We start from the raw sequence: 27,344 nt of genomic DNA, 5'->3' as shown, positions 1-27,344 counted from the left end.
TGGATCAAAACCTTTGATGATATCAAAACCAAGGCTATGCTTTTAGCGGGTCACCATCCATAGTTTTGGAGGAGAATTGAGCTCAGATCTGGTCTTGTCTTCACTGGCTCTCCTTCTTCATCCCATAGCCTTCTCCAGCACCCCAGTTTCCTATCCTATGGGTACTATTTCTTCTTTAAAGAAACAGATTGGACAAAGTCACTGAATACTGCTTCTATTACGTTTGCGTTCTCAGGAGATTTTCTTTTCTTAAAATAATTCAATTGATTAATGCTTTCATTTTCGTACGCCTGGACATCTGCAATGGTATCTACAGTGACCTTCCTAAATTCACTCTTCACAAACTACAGCTCATGCAAAATACCTCAGCTCGGCTTCTTCCTGACCGGGGATGCAGGGGACATATCACCACACCTCTACACACCCTTCCCTGGCTGCCTATAAGGCCCAGAAGCGACCTTAAAGCATCATGCCTTGTTCATAGATCACTATGAAATGCATACACAATGCAGGCCTTATAGAGAGCTTAGTGAAGAAATGTAGGTGCAAGCTCATTTCCAGTTCAGGGAGCTAATCTTTGAAATGTTCTGCCTTCTAAAATCAGACTTATCTCAGATTGGTTTGCCTTCTGTCGCAAACTCAAATCCTACAATTTTCAGAAATGGCACCTACATTTACTGGCTCTTTACAGGAACCAATATCATGACATTCCAAATGTATTAAAATTATATGCTTTTTTGAAATAAGGCTCATTTCACTCTAATGCTAAGACCATGCACAACTGCATTTGTGTTGCTGCAAAGTTGCTGTAAACAATGCCGTTGTGTCAGCTCCCATTTCTGTTTCTAATAAAGCAGTGGTTTGTAGCAAGACGATATGGACCATGCCATCTTCAGAAAAAAAGGATCGCAACAATCAAAAAAGACATTATTACACAGTCAGCCTTAAAAAAATTCCAGTGTTTAGGATGGAATTCTAATTTGGCTGGGGTGATATGTGTTTACTCTTAAAACAATGCAAATAGGAAATGTCTTAGAGGATTCTATTCCAGTCTCTTTGCTTTCTTAACTGTGTTATCACATATTAGCACATGGAGATCATTATTGACCTCCTCTCAGCCAATCAGAATATTTAGAGTACAGTCAATAACTACTGGTATTGACTGCATTCTTAACATTCTGTCTTTAAAAGCAGAAAGAGAAACAACAATTCTATCAACAAAATACTTCACCTCTAGGAGGATGTTTATTTTTGTTTTGTTTTTGAAACATCATATTTAACATGCAAAAGGGAAAGCTAAAACATGGGTCAAGATTTCCCTTTCTTATAGGGAAATCATTTACTTTTACATTACACGCAATAAATACATGTGTTAAATCCTCTCCAGGATAGCCAAGTTTGCAATTTTAACGCTTAACTTATGAAATTTAAATTTTACAAAATAAAAGCACATTCACTTTACTAACTCAGTTTGTCTATTTCCTGTACTCACGTTTTAAAGCAACGTTTTTACTTCAGCACGAAAACTTCAAAGCATGATTTGCTACTAGCACTATCTGCTAATAGCCTTTTAGACTTCAAGAGATGTAATTATCGCTTGGGATAATGACTCTTCCCCAACTTATGGCCCCAAATTGATAGTGCGATAAAAACCCCTCCAGCAGTATATAAGGGTGGATTCTGTTATGCACTTATTTAAGCTCTGATGCAACATGCATGTTATGTCTTGTTGCTATGCTTTTGTTGCATGGAATAACTACCGTAGTAGTTGTAGTTTTCGTTGCAACAAATCTGTCAGGATCTTTACCCAGAGGGGCCGATTCACAAAAAATAGTGCAAATGGAAGGAGCGCAAAGAAAGCGCTCGTTTCGTTTGTGCTATTTTTAGAAATGCGCAGGTCACTCTGGTCTCAAGGGTGACATGAGTAGTTCAGGAGGTACAAAGATGCGCTGTTCCACCCCCTTTCGGTAAGTCGGGAGTAAGACAGGCTCCCAGCAACCAACCACTGGGTTGCTCGGGGCGCATTTCACCGAGATGGGACATTAAGGGGCTCGTCTCAGTGCAATGACAATAAAAATGCCTTTCCCTCCCAGTTTGGGGGATGGGATTGCTAGTGTGACAGCCGCGGCTGTCATACGTCAAAAACAAACCATGCCATGATTTCCCCTCCCCCTGTTCTGAACAGGCGAGGGCGAAAGACCATTGTTTCTGCCACTTTAAAGAGCGTCCCGTTTGAGAATTCGGGATGCGCGTTAAAATGCACAAAAAAGTGCCCTTCTCTGCGCTAATGCACAACCAGGGAAAAGGGCATCCGACTACTGAGTGCATCTAAGATGGCCTTTGTGAATTGGGCAGCCACTACTCTTGTCGCAAGTGAGGAGATGTTTTGAGAATCAGGCCTAGAGTCTGTCATCTGGAAGGGAAGCAGGTGAGATTATGCTCTGGAGAATGCTTCCCAGAACAGTGCACTGATCGATACAACATCTGAGGCCTCATTCTTTTAATACGCTTGTGAACAAAGTCAATGCTTTCCCTAATTGGTCACAGTATTAGTACTAGAGCAGACAGTGCCCAGGCCCAAAGCTACACTGAAAGAAGACCTATTTGCAAAAGGACAATGAATGTCCCATTGCAAATACTGTGAAATATTGCACTTGCACAGGAGCAGTTTCTGTATCAAGGGAAATATATTACAGGCAATCCTTAGTAAGCCACCTCCTTTCTTTTCATTCTTTTTTCTGAATGCCAAATCATCTGATCCGCTCTATAGATACCGCAGACCCAAATCTTACTTTGTGTAAGATAACTGTGTGGCAAGGCATGGGTCCACTATTCTGCCTGTTCTTTAACAGAATGCTGTTAAGGGGCCCCGAACCACCTAGTCCACTTGTCCCCCACCAGACTCTGCATATTGTCAATTTCTACTCTTGACCTCCCTTAATAAGGATTTTTAAAATACGCCCTGGTGGGAGGGTTTGTGGAGACCACCCTATCATGGTGAATGGGGCATCTCTGAGAGGTTGGCCGAACCCCAATCAAGGTAGGTAGCTGAGCAGTCAAGGCTTAGTCTCAGGAAGGGTATGAGCACGGTCCAGGGCTACAACAAGTCCACACAGAGCAACACCAATAATTCAGGTTGCATAGTAACTACACAAACACAATTATTTATTAGACCTTCAGTTTAACATTAATCAGACACAAATCACAGATAAGTATTGTCAATCAAAAACCATATATAACATATATACAAATTCACCAATTAGGAGAAGAGAATTGTATCGGAATCAGATACCAGTATAACACAGGTGAGTGATGAGATGCAGGAACTAAATAGGTAAATATCTTCAGGATAATCTCAAGAACAGCTTCCCTCAATCTTATGAAGGCCAATCCTAAAATGGTATGGAGCCTTGTTCTCAAAAGCCCCAATTTCCAATGTATAGCTTCTTCGGGTAAGGTTATTCAGAAATTATGCAGTGGGCTGTGGGAGTACCTCCTGACTCTGATTCTTCCAAAGATCATTGTAGGATTTCTGGAATCTGTTGAGGACACAATCTTCTGCACTTGGTCCGAGCGAGGGAGGCACAGGGGTTGCGGTGCAGAGGTCACTTTCGGCATCCGGATTTTGCTTTGGTCAGTCGCGATGCACAGGTGTCAGTTCCAGACAGCTTCCAGGAGAAGACCCAACATGGGGAGGGACGAAGACCTCTGTGGGGCAGACCACCTCAGGCCACCTCACAGGATTGAAGAAGACATGTTGCAATGGGAGTCGTCACGGTTAGGCGATCTTACTGAGGCGAACACAGTAGGAGATCCAGCTCAGCTTCCCTTAATGCGAGAAGGCTGAAAATGCAGGAGCAGGTGACTTCTGGCAAAAGATGAAAATGTGCAAAGTTCCAAGGATTTTCTCAGAACGATGATGGGTGCAATGAGTTACCATAGGTGAGAGCTGGTCAGTCAATCAGTTGGTCCAGGGACACTTCTGAAGGCTCAGGCGGCATGGATCCTTGCAAAGGGGCAGACTGGTTGTTCCCACTGGTCCAAGGGTTGAATCATCAACAAGAGTCTTTTTTGAGATCAGGCAGAGGAGCAAGGCTTCACCGGGACAACACTGGAGTTGATGCTGGTCAGCTGCATGGGTCGTCCTCAGTTCATCAGCAGGGTTCGCTGTTTTGTATAAATCTTGGCTCAACGATGATCTGTTGAATAATTACAGGAGTCATGTTTCCATCCAATATTCAGACTGGCAGCAAGCCCAAGCCCACCAATGGTAAAGATCTGGAACATTCAAACAGCCAGGGATTGTCCAATCCTGGACAACAACTGCTCATCACATTTGTCCAGCAACATACTTTCGGATTCCATAGGATATGGACTGGGACTATACAGTCGCAGCCCCTTCCGCTGGCTCACACACTCAAAGCGTCTAGCCTGCAAAAGCCACAGCTTTCCCCTAGAGAGGTATTCCTATCTATGGCATTTCCTGTCCTGAGAAGGTATAAAGAAGGTCAAAGAACAAGATTACTGAAGAACAAGTGTAAAACCTTGTGGCACGCCATCGTTAGGTGCTACCCACCTTTAGTAGCCATTCGTGGTAAACACGAAAGTGCACAATTAAAAAAGCACAATATAAATAACACAACTGCCACTGGCTGGTCTTTGGCACATTGGAAAAGTAACCAAAAAGTCGTTGGGTAAAAAGATATAAGGATAATAAATATCTTAACTGCACTTCACTGGAAGATGATGTGTGAAATTTTAACAATACAAGAATTCCAAAAGAAAGACATAGGGCCTCATTACGACCCTGGCGGTAGGGGGTTAATGGCGCCGGCGCCGTCAACCCATACCGCCTCATTACGAGGTCTGCTTGCGGGACCCGCTAAGAACGCCTGGTAAAACCAGGCATCCTTAGCGGGTCGCATGAGCAGACCAGGATGCTAACAACGGGCCCGTCATTAACGGGCCTGTTGTTAGCATCCTCCCCCTTCCCATTGAGCCCTATCCGGGCTCAAATGGGAATGGGGATGTACCGGTTCTGGGTTCCTTGAATTGGGAAATACCGGGCCCTCCAATGTCGGAATGGCCCAGTATTTCCCCATTCAAGGAACCCGGACCCGGTACCTGGTAAGGGGGTAGCCATGCCACTAAAAGCGGCATGGCTACCTCCATACTCGGAATGAGGCCCGTAGTCTCTCACTACTGACAGTTTTGGGGACTAGTCAGTTTCCCCATAAGAATGAGCAAGGCAAGGACAGTGAAGCTTAGGGCTTTACTGACCTCCATAAAGTCACGACAGGGTTCAAAACAAGCAATGCAAAAGGGTGTCCCTTTGAAATCTATAGTGGGAAAGGTGCAAAAAGAAAACCTTTGCTAACACCCTTTCAGTAACTGTTCCCCTGTACTTCTGCTGTGTCCTTTTGTAATTAATGTATTCTGCTGAGAGGCTGCCCTGGGCTGCCCTGGGCTTCCCAACCCTTGGTTACAGCTGGCGACGTGAGCAACCCACATTTCTAATTAGGTAGAACAGGTACAACATAATGCACAGAAGCTAATTGGCATGTGCAATTGCAGGTCTCAGAGGGAATATGGTTGTAATTGAACATCAATATGCAGCACTCCATTCATGGAATGATACACCAACAGGCACTGGCCTTGCCAGTAATAGTACCATTCTGGTTGACGCAATGCACAATAAGAAAATGTGTCACCCGCCCTCTTTGCTCTTTTCCCCGCTTCTCTACCACCTGGATCTCTGAACATTCATTTATCCGGCATATTTGATTATCTGGCAGCATTTGATCACCGTTGGTGCTAGATAATCGAGCTCTTACTGCATTTACAAAATTGCAGAATATCTTAGTTACAAGCATAATTTCTTCTAAACAGCAAGACAGACGGATTTATGGAATCTCCAATCATTTTCCACGTGTATGTAACCATTGGGTATTTATCTGAATAATATTCAGATTTTCATTGGTGCCTCAATTAGAAAGAATGCCCATACGTTCTGGTTCAAGAGGCTCACTAGCTCAACAATGCACATCAAACCGCTTCGCCTTTACTGCATATAAACCCAGTGGACCTACAAGTGTACGTTACAAAATGGCGCTAGAAGCAGGTGTCAGGGGCAGGCAGGCTGGTTCACCCCTAAAACCTTTTCCGAAGGATATGCCATGCTTGAAGCCCTAGATGCGCCCATCTCCGCGTGAGCCACATCGAGCAATGGCACAAGACCACAGCACCTATACCATGGATGAAGTACTTCACCCATACCTCACTAAAAGCTGGTTGCCACAGCAACCTGAAATCATCATGAATTTCACCTGTGACAAGCAAGCCTAAAGTCGATCTGGATAATTTGGCAAAATTCAGATCTTGATCGCAGAGAGTGCGTATAGTCAGTGATATGCATTCATTATTGAGCATATGTGTGAATTGATGGAGCAATTCATTGGTGGATGCAGTCGAGGATGGATGGATATTTGAGTCCCTATATGGACATGTTTGGGATGTATGTTGTTTCAGAGGTGGTAGCTAAGGAAGCCCTATGACCTTAGTCTTCAATATCAAGGTGACAGGACACGGCGTCAAGGTGCTTATGCTACTGGGACCGAGTACGGCCATGATCAGAAGCTACAGCGCAGTCTTCTGTGCTACCTTGTGTGGTGGAAGCACACGGATGGAGACTGCAAGCTGCACAGTCAAAGATATCGGTAGTGCAGTAACACTGCGAGGGAGTGAGGCACAGTATGCATGGACATGCACACGCTAGGCGCTGGAGCTCAAAAGAGTGGCACGGCGCCACAGCGGAAGAGGGAGTTCAATGATGCAGTCTCCGAACACAATCCAGACTATTTACAATGAAAGCGAGCGTGTGCACGTGGGTAGTGTTGAATGTCACAGCATTAGTGAAGCACAGGCTATTTTTACATGCTCCTTAGAGAGACATAACATGATGACCTATTTCCTGCAAAAGCTCTATTTCAGAGACAAGGTCTTTTAAACCTATTTCCGTGCCACATGATACTACTCTACTGAGAAGGTCCTGCCTTCCTGAGGGATTCACTGCTGGAAATCTTTTTGGAAGTGTTCTCTTTGCTGTTCTGGGGGAGGGGCTCCAACTCTCCTCCAGTTATGGCCAGCTCTGGAGCTTTATTGACTGACAAGTGCCGGCTGTCTCCATCCAGGTCCAGTGATACACTACTGTGGACAAGGCACCCCCTGGGGCAATCCACGTTCAGTGTTTCGCTTGGTCATCACACTGCAGATGTGTGCTAATGTTATTTTACTCTATGTTGTGAGTTTAGAAAAAAATTAAGTATTGTATTGATTGCTTTGCTTGAGGCATCTTAAAGATTGGGCTGGGCCCCTACCCACCATGCAGGGTCCCTCTAGCCTCTCCAGTAGATAAGGCTGCTGGGAGGCTCAGCAAGGCTTGCTGAACATCCAACCGGTGGGTGTGGGGGGGGGGGGGGAGTGTGTGTGTGTGTGTGTGTGTGTGTGTGTGTGTGCGTGCGTGCGTGCGTGCGTGCGTGCGTGCGTGCGTGCGTGCGTGCGTGCGTGCGTGCGTGCGTGCGTGCGTGCGTGCGTGCGTGTGTGTGTGTGTGTGTGTGTGTGTGTGTGTGTGTGTGTGTGTGTGTGTGTGTGTGTGTGTGTGTGTGTGTGTGTCCCCCCAATGCTGAACATGCTGCTTTCTTTTATTTTCATGTCATCTACATCATAAAATAAAAGAAAGCCGACTGCCGCTCATGGGACGCACACACATCCTTTGACAATGGAAACAATATTATCCACAAATCCAAACTCCTTATGCAATGAATCGCCAATAGAAAATGTGTCATCATTCAAAAGACCAACAGAACCAACGTAACACTTTCTCACCAGAAACCAAACATACATCCTGCAACAATGTTTTCAACAACCAGAGGAAACACCCATTTGCTGTTCCTAGAGAAGCACTTGACTAAAGTGATCGAAAGCTCTCTTCAGCAAGACCTAAAATGGACAATCTGTCTTTAAGTAATGACACTTCAGAACTACTGAGACATTTTGACTGTAAATGTTTAACTTTGTTATTGCCTTGGGGGTTTATTTTGCCAATTATTTTTTTTTGTTGTTTTAAATGGGGTGACCCACCTCTTTTTTCTTCTTCCCGATTCCTTCACCTTAACCGCTTTTATTATGTTTTTTGCTTTGGAGTGCCCATGTTCAATACTTACAGTAATAAAAGTCCACCATCAAAGCGACACCAGTAAAAGACATGTCACAAAAGAATCAGGAATGGAATCTCCCCTGTAGCATTAACAACTTCAGGTAGTCTTACAAGAGTCAAACATTTCAATCATACTATTCAAAACACTTGCAAAAAAACCTCCATATTTTCGTGCCCAGTCCTTAATTCCACCCTTATAGTGATGCTGGCATAGAGACATATGAACATATAAAATTCATCTTCATAGAAACACTTTATATGAATCCCGCTCGACAAATCAGAGAGCACAGCTCCACACTGGAACTGGGCCGGGAGGATAGCTCAGGTGCAACACATTTGTCTTGGAAGCAAGACAATGCAGAGCAGCACAGGTTTGAATCCTGGTCCCGTGCTTAAAAACTGGTCTCTGGTATTAAGCGCGTTATAAAATATGACTTCATTCTAAATATCACATAATGAATGGTCCAACTTCTGTCACCTCAAACATGAACTATCAGTAATGCTAGCTAGTGTCACCAGGTGCCACAGAGCAGGAAGAATGTTCTCAGTGCATGCATGAAGTCCACATAGGAGCTTCCCCAGAGCATTGCTGCAGGCATATGCTGCTGATCTACTCGGCCAAGGCAGAGAGCGAGTCGAGGGACTGTGCGGTGTGTGGCGTGCCTGAGACTGTGGGACATTTTCTGCTTAGGTCTGAGAGACATGTTGAGGAGAGAGAATTGATGAGGGTTCGGTTGTCTGCGCTGGGTGTGGCTGAGCTAAGTGGGAAGGCTCTGCTGGGAGGTGTGCTGTTGGATTTTGTGAGGCAGACGGGGCGGTGGGAGGAGTTGTGAGTTTATGTGAGCTAAGTATTGATTGGTGGGTTCGGTGCACATCATCCTTTAGGATGGGGAAGCGCCTGCGTGGGTCCGCCCACGCATCCGATAATTAAGAAGAAGAAGAAGTGGGGTTCCTCTTGAGTCGATGCGGTTTATGAGATTATTTTGTATAATTTCAATACAACAATTGAATCCATATGCAAAGAACAGACATCTCTAACCATCGATCCATGCATACATAGTATGCACGTGCAATTCCACCATGCCTATTACATATTCTAGTAGAAGAAATACAATTTAAAAAAACATGAAAGAAGAAAACATATGAATGTGATATATAACTTGCACTTATGAGGCTTACAAGGTACTTGATTCCTGAAGCGAGTAGTATTACATTGGATTACATAGCATATCCAAATGCGTATAATGTGTTGAACCCGCACCATATGTCTAGATAAGATCACAACTATTTTTTGACTCAAAGAGGATTTCTCATTTATAAAGAATCGTACTATTTTATTAAGCCAATTAAGTACCGTCAAGCACTCAAAATAACCAGCAAACCAGAGAATGAAGCTACTTTTTGGGTTGTTTTTGCTTAAAGCTACATGAGCATGATATGTGGTCAGGGACTTGTTTAATGTAATTCCTAGAGTGACCTTAAGTCTCTCACGATGTCATCCTGGAATGGTGGAACCCTACTAGAAGTGCAGACTGGGTGTGTTACATATGGCTCCTCTTTGCTGCATGACCACCCAGAATCTACTGATGTGAGGGCTAGTATTAACATTATTGATAGGTCTCCATTGCAAGTGAAATAGGATTATTTGATGCATTTAAGTAAGGCTGAGAACAGGAACAATCTAGAATGAAACTCTCCCAATGCGTTTGTATATGTTTGATAATTTAGCACACAACATAATGTCTCTCTCTTGTCACTTTTGTCTTGGAATGTGGATTTGTACAATTCTGCCACAGAAATTGAATTATTGCTGAGGATAATAAGAAGGTGCACTACAGCAATTGATCCATAACATAGTCTCGTTTGTGAAATTTGCTCATTTTGAGACCATAGAACTGCATTATGATTTGGTGTGAGTTTCTTTGTTACATGAAAACAACATGAAAGATCTCAAAGCATGTGGTGGCAAAAGCATTAGAGGAGCAGTCTTAATTAATTTTTTAAGAATGTGCTCCCTGATTTGTCATATGTCTTCTATCCGGAATGTCAACATTTTGCCAAGAGTGCGCTGAAGGACCATCCCATGGCATTTGAGCAGTGGGACAGCTGTGATACACTGAGTCTTTGAGCGAAGCTCTCTAGATGGGGAATGGCAGCTTAGGTGCTCCCTAAGTTAAAGGTAGGCTGTGCCTTCAAGAGCCCTATGTTCAAGGATCAAGGTTTTAAATAAGACCCTTTCTCTTACTGGGACCAGGTGCAGTCTTATCAATTGTCAATTTAGCTCTGCTGAAAAAAAGATGGATGAGAACTGGCCCTGTCATGATGCTGATGAGTCAGACCTCTAAGATTGGTCCCCAAGTGTTCCTTTCTGGGACTCATTTGGCAAGTCTTTAATTTGCAAAAGCAAAATCTAACACTGGGTATGTGTCCTGCTTCCTACTCCGTGTTTGGCATCCCAACAAGTCGGCCATATTGTTTCCTGTAACATGTGCTGCTTATGAAGCGTATAGACATGCCAACAAACTTCCAGATCACACTTCTCCCAAATGGTTCTAAATATAATGATTCACTGTCATTGAGAATATAAAACTCACAGCATGTCAATTTACCATAACAGGAAACCTATAAAAGGACTCCAGATGTGCTGGTTGCAAGGGAAATCTAATTGCGCCACTCGTTCTCACCTGCTTGCCTAACCCGGACCAGCCACCTAAAGTTGCCTTACAGTAGACATCTTCAAAAGTTGGGTAATCTTCCAAAAAAGTCACATGCTGCCCATCCTGACCTAGCTATCTCCATCTCTCGGTACGGAGGACCTCACAGTGCAATCTATGACTCCACCCAACCTCTCTGCGCCTTGCACTACCTGTACTATTTCTCACGTTCGTTCCTTAATCCTTCACCGAACTCACACCCCGCCACTGGGATCCCCTTTGCTCTGTCATTGTGTCCATCCCTCATTACGATGGGTCATTTATAACGTGCTTAATACCCAGAGGTTTCTCAGCGTGGACCCGGAAAAGGCGAGCACGTTGCCCCTGAGCTATCCTCCCGAGAGATTATTGGGAAGCATGGGATTAGTTTATTTACAAAAGGAGTGCAGGAATAATGAGTAGAGCAGGAAGGAGCGGGCACGAATGCAGCACTCAGTGTACTGCTCTTATAATAGTTGGTGCTGGAGCTGCGCCGCGGTTGCATATTTCAGTGCTGAGGCAGAGAATCATCGCAAGTACCTCGGAGTCCGACTCGTTCCCATTCAGTGACTCCATGCTGGGCTCCCTCCAGTCCTCGGCCAGGGATGGGATGTAGTTGTCCGTGAGAGCGTCCCAAACGCTGGAAAACAAAAAGAGCCTTATGTTAGCATCTGGCAGCTGGGGTCAGAGGCTGATCTGAAGGACCTTCTCTGTGCAGAGGTGACATCATTCGCCGCTATTAAAGGATATGGAGAATAACACCCGTTAATCCATGTAGGACCCAAAGGGACACTGCACAGCCTTGATCGTGCATACTCTGTGGCTGTGTGTGCGTGTGTGTGCGTGTGTTTGCGTGATTGTGTGTGTTAAGCATCTTTGTTTAGGTTTGTTTATAACTTTAGCTTTCTATAAATACAAGAACTATGTCCAATGTCTTTTTGGCCATCATTGTGCATTCCTTACAGATACGTAGACCAAATATTATATTGAGTAAGTTTGCAGATTGGGTAGAAATGTGGGTTACTGGGAGCAGAGGTAGGAACAAGGTACACTTCTACAATATTTTAAACTGCCAGATGAAGAGTTATTACAATGTGAATATTCTGGCTAAAATTATTAAGCACACAGCAGGCTGAAGGCACGCTGTGCGCGAGTTCAGATGTGTCCCTTTTCCACGGTATCTCCCTCAGCCTTGCAGTCTCTTCTATAGTTCTCGCATCCAGAGTACCAACGAATAACCATTCGGTTACACCAGCCATAGAAGGCCAGCGGTAAAAGCACCAGCAGCAGCAAGGGTACAGACGGTGGGGAGTCAATGTGGGAATCCTGCCACCGCCATCTTTACCACCAGCTTTCCATAACCAGCATTTTCACATAGATCCACTGTAGGGTTTGGCCTTCTGAAGTGGCACCAAGCGCAGCTGCAGTAAAGTCCTACTACCTTTAACCCCTTACGTGTCAGGCTATTATGCAGGTCTATGCAAAAGGGACGAGCATACTCACCCTTGACACTTAAGACAGCCACACCAGAATCCATAAATACAGAAGTTCATGGAATGTGTTTCTCCTCTAGACCCATCATCACCTTCAAAATCATTCTAAAGATACAAGTATACAGTGCTCCAATTCCATGTGTATAGTGCATGCTGTGATGTGGCATTAACACTGCTGCCTAACACTGCACTGTAGACTTAGAATGTGTTTATGCAAAAATAACATCCAAAGTGCAGCACTTTACCCTTATATGTGACATTATTGCAGCTGAGAAAAAAACAACAGAAGCTGTCCCCACAGGGAAATGGTCCATAGGTTGTGCAGTATAATGATTTGCTGCACCCTAGTTTACTCCAAGGACAAAAAAAGGATAAAGAAGCAAAAGGGGATCACTACAGGCTGGATGCTCTAGTCCCTGTCTCAGGTAGTGTCCCAACTTAGGCTATTTGCTCAACTCAATGTCATATACATATCAACTAAAATCAAATTCATTGGACATCAGACCTGATAATAGAAAAATAAATTCACAATTTATTGCAAAAAAATCACATATTTTTCACAAACTCAAATTGACATGGATTTCATAAAACAACATCACAGTTGGGCAAACAAGTTTTTTTTACACAATAATAATACAATAGTAATTAGTATCAACGAAAAGAAATTTGTATAGAACAAAATTAAAAAGAAACAGAGAAAAGTAGCAATTAACATGAACATTTTTTCCAATTTAAAATGTTCATGTACAGGGATTGCTGCCCACTAGCTTCTATAGATCTATTTCGTTGCTAAGATAAGCATCAAGTTTAATCACAGTGGTAGTTCATTTATTTAAGAACGATATTCCACTGCTATTTTGACTCTAATTCAATTAGAGAACAGAGGTGGTCACAAAGTAGCATTAGTGTCCAACAGCTTTATGTGGGACTATTTGTTTCATGTGTGAGCAGTCTCTCACTATTCTTATACCTTTACTAAGGGTCTTATTACAGCTGAGGGCGCGTATCCACGGCTACAGTTCAGCAGCACCTACACGTCACTCTTTTGCTCTGGTTTGCTGTAATATCGTGTTAAGGCTTGCAATCTGTGGTACCCACTTTGCCTGAAAAGAGACGGGTAACTTATACAAGCCCCTATGGCTAAGGACCCTAAGGAAGGTTTCGGGCCAGAACCATACCAAGGACCTGTGTCCTGATCTCAAGGGAGGACACCAGAGAAGGGCTCCATGGATGAATACAGCGGGCAAGTGAATCTTGTGCCAAAAGTCCACAAACAAATGCCACAGGAAGATAGATTGCCTCCAGGCATTGGAACTCCCTGACCCGTGCCCTCAGAGTGGAACCTTGTCATCTCGCCTTCCGCAAAGCAATCAAAACCAGATTGTTTGCCTAAATCTTCACACATACCGCCGCTAAGGCCCTTACCCAGCCACCGCTACGTTTAATGTCTAACAACTGTATCCTACTGACTTTGAACGCATCCTATTGACTCTATTTGTGTCCTGAGTCAAACAACTGTATCCTATTGACATTGAATCAGGATATGCAGCTCAACATGTAACCCTGCTGCGCTATCACACCTGTAACCACCACGTGTAACCAATCCTACATATCTAAACCTAGGTAAGGGCTAATGTAACCTAGCCACTTATCTAAGTAATGTAACTAAGCCATGTCATTGTGTGGGCTAATGCAACCTAGCCGACTAACAGGTTTTTGTAACTAAGCCATCTTCTTGTAACAGCTGGGCTGTGTGCAGGCTTTATAAATGCAAATAAATAAAATAAATACAATAGAGCTTTCTGATACTTCACCGAACAAGTAATACCGGACCTGGCAGCAATGCACCAAATTGGCCACTTTTTTGGTTTTCGATTTTATATAAAGCTTATTTTCATTGCTTTGTAGAACAGAAACGCTGGTCATTTTTTTCCTAAATATGTGCATTGAAGGAGGGGGTTGGTTACATTTGTAAGTCTTTCATTTTGTTTCAAACTTCACAGAGCACATGATCACTTGGAAAAGGTCATCCAGACACATTGGGGCTGGGTTGAGTGACTAACTCTTGACTTACTTCAGAAGAGAGACTATTCGATTCACCGAGGAGTAACCCTGATTTACACCTGGAAAGAGAAGAGTAAGCCTAGAGCAAGTTATGGTTACTCCTAGTGACATTTTTGCGAATTTACCAACTGTTTTGGCAGAAGACCAGAAGCACATGACATTCTGTAATCACTGAAGTCTATTGTGCTCCATGTAAAGTATAGCAGTGGCTCCTGCCTTCCAGCTGTTACCCTTTATGCCGAAGGCCTTCCTGCCCCTTTGCCCTATTCTGTTGTTATGCCACACCATTGCCTTTGCTGCTGAAAGGGATTTCTACACCAGAACAATTTTAGATTCGTTTAAATAATGAATGCCCAGTAAGTTTAAAAAAAAAATGAAATACTGTATGCAAGATTCTTTTCACTACTTTCTGTGGGGTTTTGGCTCCTTCGAAGCACTTTTTGTTTTTAATCCTGACCCTCACTTCAAACAGCGGCAGACTTTATACAAAAAAGTAAACTTTTCCTGTTAATATTATTGTTCAAATTCTTTAAAAAAAACACTTATTTTCCAGGTAAGAGACTGCTATATAATAAAACAGAAGATAAAAAAAATGCGTGGTTGAATGTTATGTTGACGCTGTGGATGTTAGAAGAGCTACCGGAATACATGACTGGTGGAAAGAGTGTTATTAGGATAAAATCATTTAACATCTTTTATCTTTTTTCCCTCAAATTAAATTAAATTAATAAATATATGGGGAGGGATAAGGAAATAGGTTAGGGTGTGGGGACCAAAAAATGAGGTGAAATGTGAAAATATCAAATATTTTCGATCAAGTGGACCTAAACTGGCAAGAGATACTGGAGATTGTGCACCTGGAACACAGGCGAGTCACCAGCAGAAATACATGAGAGCAATAGACGTGGCCAGAGCTACTGAGGAGACGCTTAGCTGAACGAAGCATATGACTAAGGTATCAAGGCATGATTAGAACAACCAGGCAATGTTTTGCTAACACCCACTGTCATTCAGATTAGTGCCTATGATGTAATTTCAAGATAAAGAAAAAAGGGCATGGGCTAATTGCTGATTAATCGGTGCAACAAACAATTTTTCCGATGATGAACATGGATCAGTAACTGTGGTAATTGTTAGCATGCAATAAAAGCACTCTAAACCTTTCATACAAATATCCTGAATGCATGTTTATATTATGTTATTTGAGCAAATGGTGTCAATCTCTCATAGCCTGCTTTTATGTTATGTTATGCTAACAGGCTTTTATGCAGTGCTAATTCACTACCACATTAGCTTTAAACCACCAAGGCTTGTCCTTAGAGTGGTGTACTGTGCCCCCGCCATGGGCATCCAGACCTTGCTGTAGGTCTGTGCATGTTCAAGAGGAAGATGAGGCTACAAACAAAGGTAGGAAGGGGTGCAGTGGGGCATGAAGCTTTTGTGATACCATGGGTATTTGTGTCAGTCCTGCTAGCTGGACAATGGGCCTCATTACAAGCTTGCCAGTCCGGAAACAACTGTACCGGTAAGCTTGCTGGTCCTGTTGTTTATGGACCGGCAAACTATGAGTTCTGCGGGCGGTATCCGTCCTGCCCTCCAGGACCTAACTGACGGGTGGAACGGCACTGGCCCGCAGACCTTGACGGTAGCACCGGCACCATTTTGAATGGTGCCGGTGCTACCGTCCTCCCCATTCCCATTGAGTCCAATGGGACTGAAATGGGAATGGGGAGTAATTTTTTCCAGCACCCGGCAATGGCCAATTACTGGGTCCGCCGGGGCTGTAATGTTCTGGTAATTGCCCATTCCCAGGTGCCCGAATAAAAAGGACTCCAGTGGCAGCTGTGCTGTTTTTAACGGCACGGCTACCGCCATGGTCGTAATGACCCCCAATATAGCAGAAAAACAGCAGTGTGGCGTGATAATGGGGTTGCGTTTCCAAGGCAGCTTTGGCGAATTTTAAGATATTACACAATGTAAAATGAGATGCACGAGTGGCTCGAGAGTGTGCATGAGCAATCCTGGAAGTTTGGTGGGTTAGTTGCCCCGAAATCTCTGTCCCTCATACCTCTGGTCATACTGCAGAATGTTAATTCTGGTTCTCCCAAGACAGAGGCAAGAGTGTCCAAGTTGAAAATAAACTATGCATAAAGCTGAATGCTGTTCCTAAGAAAGGGTAAGGGAATGGACTGGTCAGACTAATGCAGTCGGATAAAAAAAAGCCTGGCACCTTGATGTCAAAATGGTTCAGTGCCATGCAATTAATGACTTCATTTGAGCTCACAGTGAGACATTGTGGTGCCATACCTAGCAGTAGGCTATCCAGGTGTAGTAATATATACGAGGCCAAAATGAGAAAACACACCCTGACCTCCCTGTGCAGGCTGTGTTCAATAGTTTGTGTGGAAGGTGGATGTGCCTGTACACGAAGCAGGGTGGGTGGAGAGTCAGAAGGCCAGATGCATAGCCTTCTGTGGGCAGTGACAATGTGGCACCCTTCTAAGTGAAAGGATGATGCATGTTTTTGGCACAGGGGTGGTCAAGCTTTTAAGCCTCCCACAACGCCAGGCAGTCATTGCGAGCCCGAATGTGGTGACACAACGCACAAGGGAACAGGAAGATCAACACAATTCTTATCAGCAAATAACAGTCAGGTTCTATAGACAGAAAAGATGGGAGAAACTACAGGCAATGTTTAATTAGGGTGGGTTTTCAAGTGTGGCTCCTCTGGGAGTAAAGTCCTACGATGGGTTTTGCAGAAGTTTTTGAAGCCTGCCTAAAAACATCATGCACATGGTTATAGGAGTGTTGCAGGATGCCGCTTTGGCTGGCGGTGGGCACTTCTGGGAATCAATCTGTGTTATCCAGCCTAGTCTACTCTTCTCAACATGAGCTGTAGTTCCCTTGGCCTGTTAATAGAGGGCAGCATGGGGTTCTTGGGTCCAACAGCAGGGGTGTACAGTGTGCTTACCATCTTAATTTTGCAGATCTACTTCAAACGTGTTTGCCCCTTTCCTGAACTTAAAATTAAAGTGTAGAAAGGGAAATGTTTTGGTGAGCGTGCGGCATCATAAATCAAATGTCTACGTATTTTATTGTAATTTGGTTCAAGACATGTTCTATGTAATGTGGTGTATCAAGGAGCACAATTTTGGAACAGAAAAGGGTATGATTCTGCTGTTTACATTCATTGAATATAATAGACCAGCTATACTGCAGTATCATATGCCGCTCTAGCTGTAGTGCTGTATCATATGCCGCTCTAGCTGTACTGTGGTTAATTGCCACAATCTCTCCTACGCTGGCTAGCAGTGTGATGTTCTGTCAGTGCAGCTCCGCTCTCCTCTCCTCTCCACAGCTGGCTGGCCCCATGAGTTGCTTTGACACTGCTCCTACGCACAGCCCTCTTCTTCACTGCTGGATGTCCCCCTGCTGCCGGGCTGCTTCTGCAAAGCTCATCTGCTAGAGTTTCAGGCAGGGGCTACCTAGGTCTGTCCTGTCCGTAGCAGAGGTTACTCTGGGACTCACTGACAGTGCACATTGAGGGGTGTGTGTGTGTATGTGTGCGTGCGTGTGTGTTAATTACAAATTCAAAAAGTAAATACAATCTAAATAAACACATGCATATCAATTACAGCGAATGTGTTGCAAAATGAAACAAGGCATGGCTCACAGGTTTGGTTTGATGGTGGTCTAAATTGTCATGATATATAAGGGGTCTCATTATAGTTACACTACTGATCAGATCAATATTGCAGGGGTATCATTCAGGGGTCAAAACTTGTCACCTTGGTGTGTGCCATCAAGGTTTTTCTGTGAAAAGTCTGATTCTGATTTAAACCGTAGGAGACCTGGCATAGCTCTCTGGGAATTGCACAGCCTGCTTGCTGATGGGGGGTTATAAATACAACGAGGGAGGCGAAGATCCTCATCTCTTCATAGCTACAGCATTAAGCACATTTCTCCAGCTGACAGAACGGTCTCTGAATCAATCGTCTACATTCTGCATCCCGGTTGCTAGGATGTGGCTTTGTTACAAGGAGAAGGGCAATCATCAGAAATGGGACCCCATCCTCATTTAGCAGAGCTAACAAGAAATCAAAGGCCGCTATTCTGAGATTGCCAAACTGATTAAATATTACCACATGAGGAACAAGTGCCAGGCAATGAGGATGTGCAGGATTCAGGCTTTATTAACAGATGAAAGGCTGCATTCAACCCTGCAGGCCAGCGGTGCATCCCCAGGCGTCCATCCGTGTGTTGGCCATGCCCACTGAGCATCGCACTTTTCCTCTGCTCCTGCTGTCCTCTCATGCTGCTCCCAGCTCTCTCTCCCAGTATCACCTTTCCCTCTTGCAGAAGCTCATAAGATCCCTGCACCTCCTTCCTTCTTTCTGGCACCTACCCACCAGGGGCATGGACATAGAAAAGGGGTTCATCTCGCAGCTCCAGCTTCCATTTCCATGACGGCCATGTTTCCTTATCTTCAGATTCTAATTCCAAGGGTTGCATGTTTGCCATGTCATCTGATTTTAACAAGCGCATAGGACAATGGGTGCTTACCCTGCAGTGATAATTGCATACTGAGGGCCCGATCCTTAATGAGGTGTTAATTACCGGAAAAGTCGTATAAAGGGTTACCAACATTTTCGGTAATTAACACCTATCCTGAAGTAGGCGCATCTTTCAAGAGTGCACAGAAAGCCGCATTAGGAACCTGTGCGCCGGTTGCTAGGATTGGCTTGAATCAAACTTAGCAACCAGCAATTTTGGAAAAGTTTGTTTGCATGGTGATTCTGGTGGCACTCCCTCACCATAGCGACAGTCTAAATTGGTGGCCATATACAGTACATCTTTTGGTGTCAGTCCGATCATTTTGCTGTCGCTATTGTGGAGGAGCGACATCAGAGGATTGTACTGGCATATAATGAGGGACACAATGCTTGTAAGTGTTGTTTGGTCATTTACCTCCCCGGACCCCATTTGACTGCACATTATCAGGCTAATCCCCCACTTCCTGCCTCTTCCCGCTCAAAGCACACAGTCCTGGGATCTCTTGAGCTTACTTTGTCAATCCTTAACATGAAACTTCGTGCTGGAAGGGCCTGCCAGTGTTTCTTCATGGCACGGGTTCCTTGAGTTCTTTTCGGCAGCACTTTCATACAATTGCTATTATCATGGAATTCAACATAATAGCTGCCGAGACTGCAATCCGCACGTAAATTCCCAAAACAGGCGGATGGCAGACAACTCACTAGCGTGCTCTGCGCCGATGCACAGGACCACTTCAGAATATGAGCGGTGCACGGGCGTCAGGAAAAGGCGCAGTGAAGCATGCTGTTTAGCACGCTCACTGCGCCTTCATGAGAATCGGGCCCCGAGTGTTAATGATCGGGACATCACACTTGGACTCCACGCCATAACCATCCATTACAGCCCTCAGAACAGGGTATTATTGCTAAGGCCACCTCAAATTATGTTAGGGCAGGGTCAACTACTGAATTTTGAGGTAGTTAGCTTACCACACCAAATCATGCTGCAGTACCCTATGGAGCACTGTGGGAGCACTCAGACTTTCCGTGGAAGTGCTCTAGAAGTACCAACATTTCAAAAATCCCTAATGCATTTTTAGAAAGTATCAAAAGGTGTAGGGTAAAATACAACTCCCAAGAGGTGGCAATTAATGTCAAGAAGGATATGCGGTTCATCTGAAGGATAAATGGGGGCCTATGTTACACGTTACAGATGAGAGGTGCACCTCTGGTGAAGGGTGATTACTTAGAGGTGTGCATTTTGGCCTCCGGAAGTGGCAGGAGTACATCCACAAGAGAGCTCTCTTGTTCAGCCAGTCTGCAATTCGATGGATGCTCCTTTAGAATCCAGGAGTCCAGGATCACTCTAAGGGGCAAAGCTACGTGCCAGAACCTTATTGCAGCTGACAGATAGATGTTAAATATCACTTCATAGACTTGGGCAGGTACCCTTGTGATTCCCCTGAGCTGCCCTACCCAGGAAATAAATACTGGGGCACTCACAGTATTTACTTGGTCTTCTTTGTCGCTCTTAAATCCTACAGATGGACAGCTCTACTTACGTGTATCGCTCAGGCACAGCGGCCCGGGTCCCCACTCAAGTGACTGAAAGTGAGTAAGAATCAGTAAACAAATCAGCGGTTGCACAGCTGCATGCAGCCTGTGCATGGCTGCACCGTGCAATGCTCCCTCTGATTGGTTGAGTGACTCACCAGTGCCCTAAGGGAGCAGCCGCCACTGGGATGCCGCAGCACCCCGCCGCCAAGGAAGGCACCTATCTGGAGCCCGGCTGCTGCCATTGAAGCCCTGATTATTCTACCTGGAGTTATTTAGGTAACTTTAAGTGGACTCATTGATGGTCCTGTCTGGGGCCTAATGGGAAGAGCAATTACAGTAGCTCTTCTGGGACTGCCTGGGGAAAGCGAGGTAAAAGGCTCCCCGAATGGCAAAAAGGGAAGACGGTGAGACTTCCGCTCCCTACGGTGTCATTACCATGAAAATGCAGCAAGAACGGTGCGTCGGCCACTCCCCCTCCTCTGAACCACTACACAGTGAAGTCTGTGCATGTGCCTGTGCATGGGCAAGGTGTGCACTCTCTGCATTCCTTTGCAGAACGCACGGGAGGTGGTGGCGCAGCCTCCCTCTGGCAATGGCTCAGAGAGGGAAGGCCTTGTCTACGAAAAGCGTCATCGCATCTGGCTGACAATGGTGGCAGCAGAAGAGTGGAAAAAGGAGGGGACATGTTTTCCCTGGAGACATCAAGTCTAGCCCCGCTGTGAAGGAGATGGGGGAGGGAGATGATGCTTGACCGGGCAAGTATGAATCATTGCACCGGTTCTGTGTAGGGCCATGCCAACTGGCAACAGCCAAACATTGGAGGGCAGCGATTGCAAAGGAGACAGCCAATGCACGTTACGGGCACTGATTCACCAGAGCCTGGTTCACTATTGATCACTTGGAAGCAGGGCAATCTTACTTTCCTCTCCATCACTGGGCAACTTTGTGTGTTAGGGCAGGAAGCTTCAAAGCTAATTTTGGTTTATAGCAATACGAAAATTAGGTCGTTTATATTCACTGGTTTTCTAGTTTGGGATTGGCTCCTCCTTGCTGTTTGTGGACTACATGTTCCTAAACAGATTCGCCGTCAATAGATTGTATGGACTGTAACGGTGTCAGCTAATAATAAGAATAACAGAAGTTTCCTCTTTTGGCCACAAAAAAGAACAGCTTCATAAAAGTAACTTAGTTATAGGACCCCTTCTGCAGAGGCTAGATCACATTAGCACTGGTGCTAAAAATGGAGCAAATGCATTTAGCACTGAATTACTTGCTTGGGTAATACAGAATGGAGCAAACAGGTTTCGCCCCACTCTGCATTCATCAGTGCAAAATAGCAGTATACTCTTTTGTGTCCTATGTTTTCCACATAATGTAAAAAAGAAATGGGTTTACAAATTTCCTTTTTCGTTGCACTTCAAAGATAGGACCACAAAAATATCCTGATTCCTTTTTCCCTAAGTGAAACCATTTTTAAATAATACAGATTGGGCCAAAACCTCATTGTTCCATGGCCTATTATACAAACAGCAAAATGAGGGCTACATTTATCTGCTCCATTTGTTTCCGCAAGGGCAAAGTTTAGATAATCTGGCCTCTGGTGGCTCAGCCGGTAAAGCGCCCCCTCATTTCAGAGATCTGGGGTCATTCTGATTTTCTGAGATTCAACTCAATAGCTGAATAAGACGACTAACATGAAAAGCATTGTCACAATTAATACATAAAAATGACCAAATCTTTGAAAGCAAGCTCTACGTAAAAATAAATGATTATGCTCACTATTACCCCGTGTAATGGTTCTGATTGGTCAGACCTGAGAAGGATGATAGTCTTTATTCGTCTACCAGGGTGTGCACAGGGATCTCAAGCATGGTCCATTTTACCAGAGAAGTGTGTTTGGTAGCTGGATGCTAAACCCCTCTTAGGGAACGATGTGTTGGTGATGAAGGTGCCAAGCGAGGGCACTCAAAGCCATTTTATCAGCAGTAATTTTCCCGGCTTGTAGGAAGTTCAAACTCGAATCAGACTCGATGTGCATGGGAAGCCTATGTTCTGTGGTCAGAGAGAGCTTTCAACAGAAGCGATCAGGGGTGTTGGATATTTACCTATTTATTTATTTAATTATTTATTTGTTTAAGTCACTCAGCATACAGCATTCAAAACCATGGTGCTCCTTTGGTACCAAGATCAGAAGGCATGAAAGGGATAGGAAGACGAGAGCAAATATGCTTTGGGGACCTTCATGTTCCTTATGGAGCACGGTGGTTGGATCCCAAAACAGGTGCCTTGATCAGAGTAATGCATGCTAGGAAGCTGCTACCTTTTTGAAGTCATGATTTTGCAGTAAAAAGGAATAGGCGTGCCTTAATGGAGGCACCTTTCTTGAATTTGCAGAACAGTGATGGCATGAAACAGAGGGCTGCAACATTTCCCTCTTGGGATGTTTTGGAATACATCTCCCATCAGCTCCAGTCAATCAGGAAGAACCCTGTGAACCATAGTTAAAAACATATGGAGAACCACAGGTTACAGACTCCTGCAGTACGGATTCCTACGGTATTGCGAGCGAATTTGTTTAGAGGTTGTGTATTTATTGTGAACAGCCTTAGGAAATGTCTTTGTGTTGTTTCATCAAGCTGGAAGCCTTCAGTCCAAAACCACTACATTCTAATACAGAACCGATATTAAGGGGGTTGCAGTGAACCAATAAGAAGCCCCTGATCCTGATGTAATCAGGGTAAAATCCCAATTTGTTGACAGCCAACATTCTGTCCACTCATCTCTAACTGGCGGAGGCGCAACCAAGCATTAAAGTCATGGGAATCCCTCCACCCTTCTATGGTTTGGACAAGCTGGTAGTGAGCTGTCAGAGAATAGACCGCCACTGAGCTCTGCTTTCTAGAGGAGCGTCTTGGTTATCACGCCTGCAGTTATCATTATTGCTACCGAAGGGCAGGCAAATGCGGATGTAGGAATATCTCTGAGAGTAAGGAGAAGAAAGCTGTGAGTAGGAAAGGACAACATGGAAGCTTGGAGTGACCGATGCTGATGGTGTGTCCCAGAGTTGCAAGAAATGTACTTAGGGAGTGACCTGCTGCTTTGAAATACAAGCAAAAAATCCTGCCCCTATCTATACGGCTGGTGGCATTGGTCAGTCGGCGGGGGCTTGTCGTGAACCCTGGCTGTGCAAGCCGGCAGAGTGCACCCTGAAGAGTGGCGGTGCAGGCATTGAGAGTCTCTATCGACAAGGGGACACAACCAGAAATAGCAGACACAAAGACATAACACCACATAAGAAATCAGCCACACAGTTCACTTACTCTCTCTGAAAAGCTTGTTCAATGTTAGAAGTATTTTAAAACCCTAACATGTGAGCACTATCTTCTAATAACGCTTCTCAGGAAATCTAGTACTTGAAAAATATCCTTTTTGAAACACATCTTACTCAAAAGCTCCTCCCACTACTAAAACATATATGTATTTTGAAACCTTGATGTAGAGATGGGGAACATCTCCCCATCCCACCCTACCTTATCAGGTAGACAATGCCAATAGGTCGGGCATCTTAATCACGTCTGAATGCATCAGTGTGTGCATGAAGAGGGATGTACACCTGAATAGATGGCTGAGTGGGTGAACATTATTAAATGTGGTTGCTGGATGGAGGAGTTGTTAAATATGTCTACAAGGCTTGGTGAATAATTGTAGGAATATGTTTGTACTAACTGTGCCCAGCATATCATACACCGACCTAGAGCTCTCTCTCCCTTTCTTTCAACCTCTCTCTGTACCACTCTAGGTCTCTGTCTCTTCCTATGTGTGTTTGCGTTGCCTTGCCAGGGGCCAAAGCCATCCCAGCCATTGATGAAGCCCTGCCAGCTGTTGCTAACAGCTGGCCAACTAGAGAAAAGAAAATCAGTTATCTCAAGGGGGGAATGGGCAGCACCACAACACATACATTATTTAATTTGACTAGCATTGCAAACTGGATCGTTTTAAAATTGTGCAATATTTATTACACTTTAACCCAAAAACGTAAGTCAAATATTTGGTATGGCATGTGTGAATTGTTGATTTCTTTCTTATGCATTGCGCGTGTTTCATCTTTCACTATGACTACCACGTTCTCAGAATAATAAAGAGAGGACTCTCATAATACCTGCTGTGAGCGGCTCTTTTTCTTATTTCTACGACTCCTCGTTTATCAGGAAGGGTTGGTGGAAAATAATGGCCCCAGTACATCCCTGTCTCCATGGGTTTACACGAGCATTAACCACAACTCAGAATGGCTGCTAACACACACAGTGCTATGTGTCTAATGCCGTTAGCCCTTTCCCAATTCCATCATGGCTCATGCTTTCGTGTCTCTCTTTTCTACAGTCCAGACTTCCAATGTGTAACGCAGATCAACGGAGCATAGTACAGCACGTTTTATTAAAAAAAAAAACGTAATGTTTCATTAAAAAAGGAAAATTTTATGCAAATACAAAACATGAGATATTAAACGTCAAACATTTTTACTAAAATGTTTAATTTTAAAAATTGAAATGTTCCATAAAAAAGCACAAAACGTAATACAGCACAAACATGAAAAAACACATAAATGTCCAAAGAGCAGCAAAACAGAATAACACTTAAACAGCATCATTCACAAATCCCTCCCCCAACTTAAAAAGCTCAGCCTTCTACTACAAAATGGTCTCCGCTGTAGCAGAGCTTCCAGCAGGGTGTAGTTGCTATGCATCACAGAGCAGCTAGGAGGCGCCAGGGCCTTGCTGTAACACCTATTTATATTTAAGAGCGTTGTCAAAAGGTCACTCTAGCCAGACCTAAAAGGAAACAGTATCACACACCCTAAACACACACAAACAATAGTTTATTAAAAAAGTACAAAAAGAAAAATGGAGTAAAAACGAAATGAAAATTATGCAAATGAAGTTACTAAAACAGTTATGCATAAAATGCATTTCTAAAGGGCCTCAGAAAGAAGAATTTGAAAATAATTCCGATGTTCATTAAAGCAATGATCACATGGAACCAGTATAATGGATAAATGAAATGTTCAGACTTGACCAGTTATCAGGACCTGCATGAAAATGCAGAACCATTACCCCCCACCGCCAATATGCCGTCGGTTTCACCTGAGGGTTCTGAACAGTGTACCCATGTACCACGTAATCCTCAGTAAAACAGAGCACTAGAACTCTGCCTCATTGAGAGAGCCTAAAAGTTTTGCTGTGAATGGGACAGGGAAGCCAAGGTGCTCCCCTTGCCGTAAGTGGTTGATGGAGCTGGCGGTAAATGTTCATTAGTTTGTTAATGGCATTTAGAGCGGAGACGGCCCCCTCCCCGGCTTCAAGGAGAGTGGACTATCCTTGTGCTGAGCTGACATCAGGGCAGTACCACTTAACTGCAGGCAATTGCTCGCTCATTGATTTGCCTGGAAAAGTCAATTAAGGTGGATGACAAATGTGACTCTGCTACTAGGGTGTTCCGCTTCACATCCGCGACCCGCAGTTCTGCTGCCAATTCATAACCACCTTGTCGGCATCATCGGGCAGGACGCAACTTCCATACGCAATGCATGGCCTTACGTATTTGTTTAGACTATGGCAGGGACAGATGAGGAACAATTTTGGATGCCTTCCTCCATTACAATGGGCCCAGATTTTATGTTTTTATTGCTAAAACTGCACCCCAATTTTCCCAATTTTCAGAGGAGAAATGGCTAGCATTTTGGTGCTGGACTACCCCAGGGCAGGACAAGGACTGATATGTTTGGGATATTTCTTCTCTGTGAAAGATAGTGAGCTAAAAACTCTGAGTAAGTCTCTCATAACCAGGACTATTGACCAGCAGAGGGATTCCCAAGACCCCCCCTTGTTAATTTGCATATATAAGTTACTTTGGGACTCACCCTAAGTTACTAGGGGAATCCAGACGTGGACCCCTTGCTCACTATTCTTAGAGAGGCACAGCTCCACCCTACTGATGACGTCCAACCAGACCGAAACACATGTCTGGGGTTGCTGTTGGTACTCTTGTTCAGAGGAGAATTGCCTAGCATTTGGGTGCTGGACTGCCCAAGGTCAGGACAAGGACTGATATGTTTGGGATATTTCTTCTCTGTGAAAGATAGTGAGCTAAAGACTCTGGGTAAGTTTCTCATAACCAGGATTAATGTCTGGCAGAGGGACTCCCAGGACCCCCCTTGTTAATCCTCAATTTTCCATCACCTGCTGATGTATTAGGCGACAGTATAGAAAGGCCTTGTTGTAACGTTGGTCCTGGTATTGAGTTGAGGCATCTGTGTGAGATGTCGGCAAAGTCAAAAGAGCGATACTACTTGAAAGTCGTGTGGATTCCCCACCCTTTATACATTGCTTGATTTGCACATGTATGGGTGCTCCCTAGTCTATGTTGCTCTGTTTCTCGCTTGTGTGTCTGTTTCTAAAACTCTATCTCATGTAAGCCTAGAGAGATACATATTTAGATTATTTTATTAGTTGCATATTTTGCTATCAAAATGTAAACGATTGTGAAAATGGGATGTTTCCATTAAGCCACTTTTTTACTTTCTCAATGGAAGTGACTTTATTCATTTTTTCTTTTGTATTTTGAATGTATTGATATCTCCCAAAATACATGCCTCCATTAATCTGTTGTAGTGTTTTCAAACTACTCATGTCACTTAAGGATCGCTTCAGTGTGGTCATCATAAAAGCGAATTTCAGGTTTCATCAAACCACTGACATCCAGACTCTCAACATTGAAAGTAGTCAATCTATGT

At 44.1% G+C, this 27,344-nt stretch overlaps 1 protein-coding gene across 2 annotated transcripts in view; it reads right to left on the bottom strand.

Annotated features, from left to right (window-relative positions):
* Window positions 1-27,344, bottom strand: part of FEZ1 (fasciculation and elongation protein zeta 1) — a 341,418-nt gene that overhangs the window by 200,414 nt on the left and 113,660 nt on the right. For both annotated transcript variants that reach the window (XM_069614549.1, XM_069614550.1), the window contains exon 3: window positions 11,449-11,548. In XM_069614549.1, the coding sequence (XP_069470650.1) occupies window positions 11,449-11,548 (100 nt within the window). The remainder of the gene's footprint in view (window positions 1-11,448; window positions 11,549-27,344) is intronic.

The sequence above is a fragment of the Ambystoma mexicanum genome, chromosome 9, assembly GCF_040938575.1.
Source record: "Ambystoma mexicanum isolate Mex_15411 chromosome 9, UKY_AmexF1_1, whole genome shotgun sequence".
Taxonomy (NCBI): Eukaryota; Metazoa; Chordata; class Amphibia; order Caudata; family Ambystomatidae; genus Ambystoma; species Ambystoma mexicanum.
Note: the sequence above shows the minus strand (reverse complement) of the source record. Positions and strands in the feature narration are given on the sequence as shown.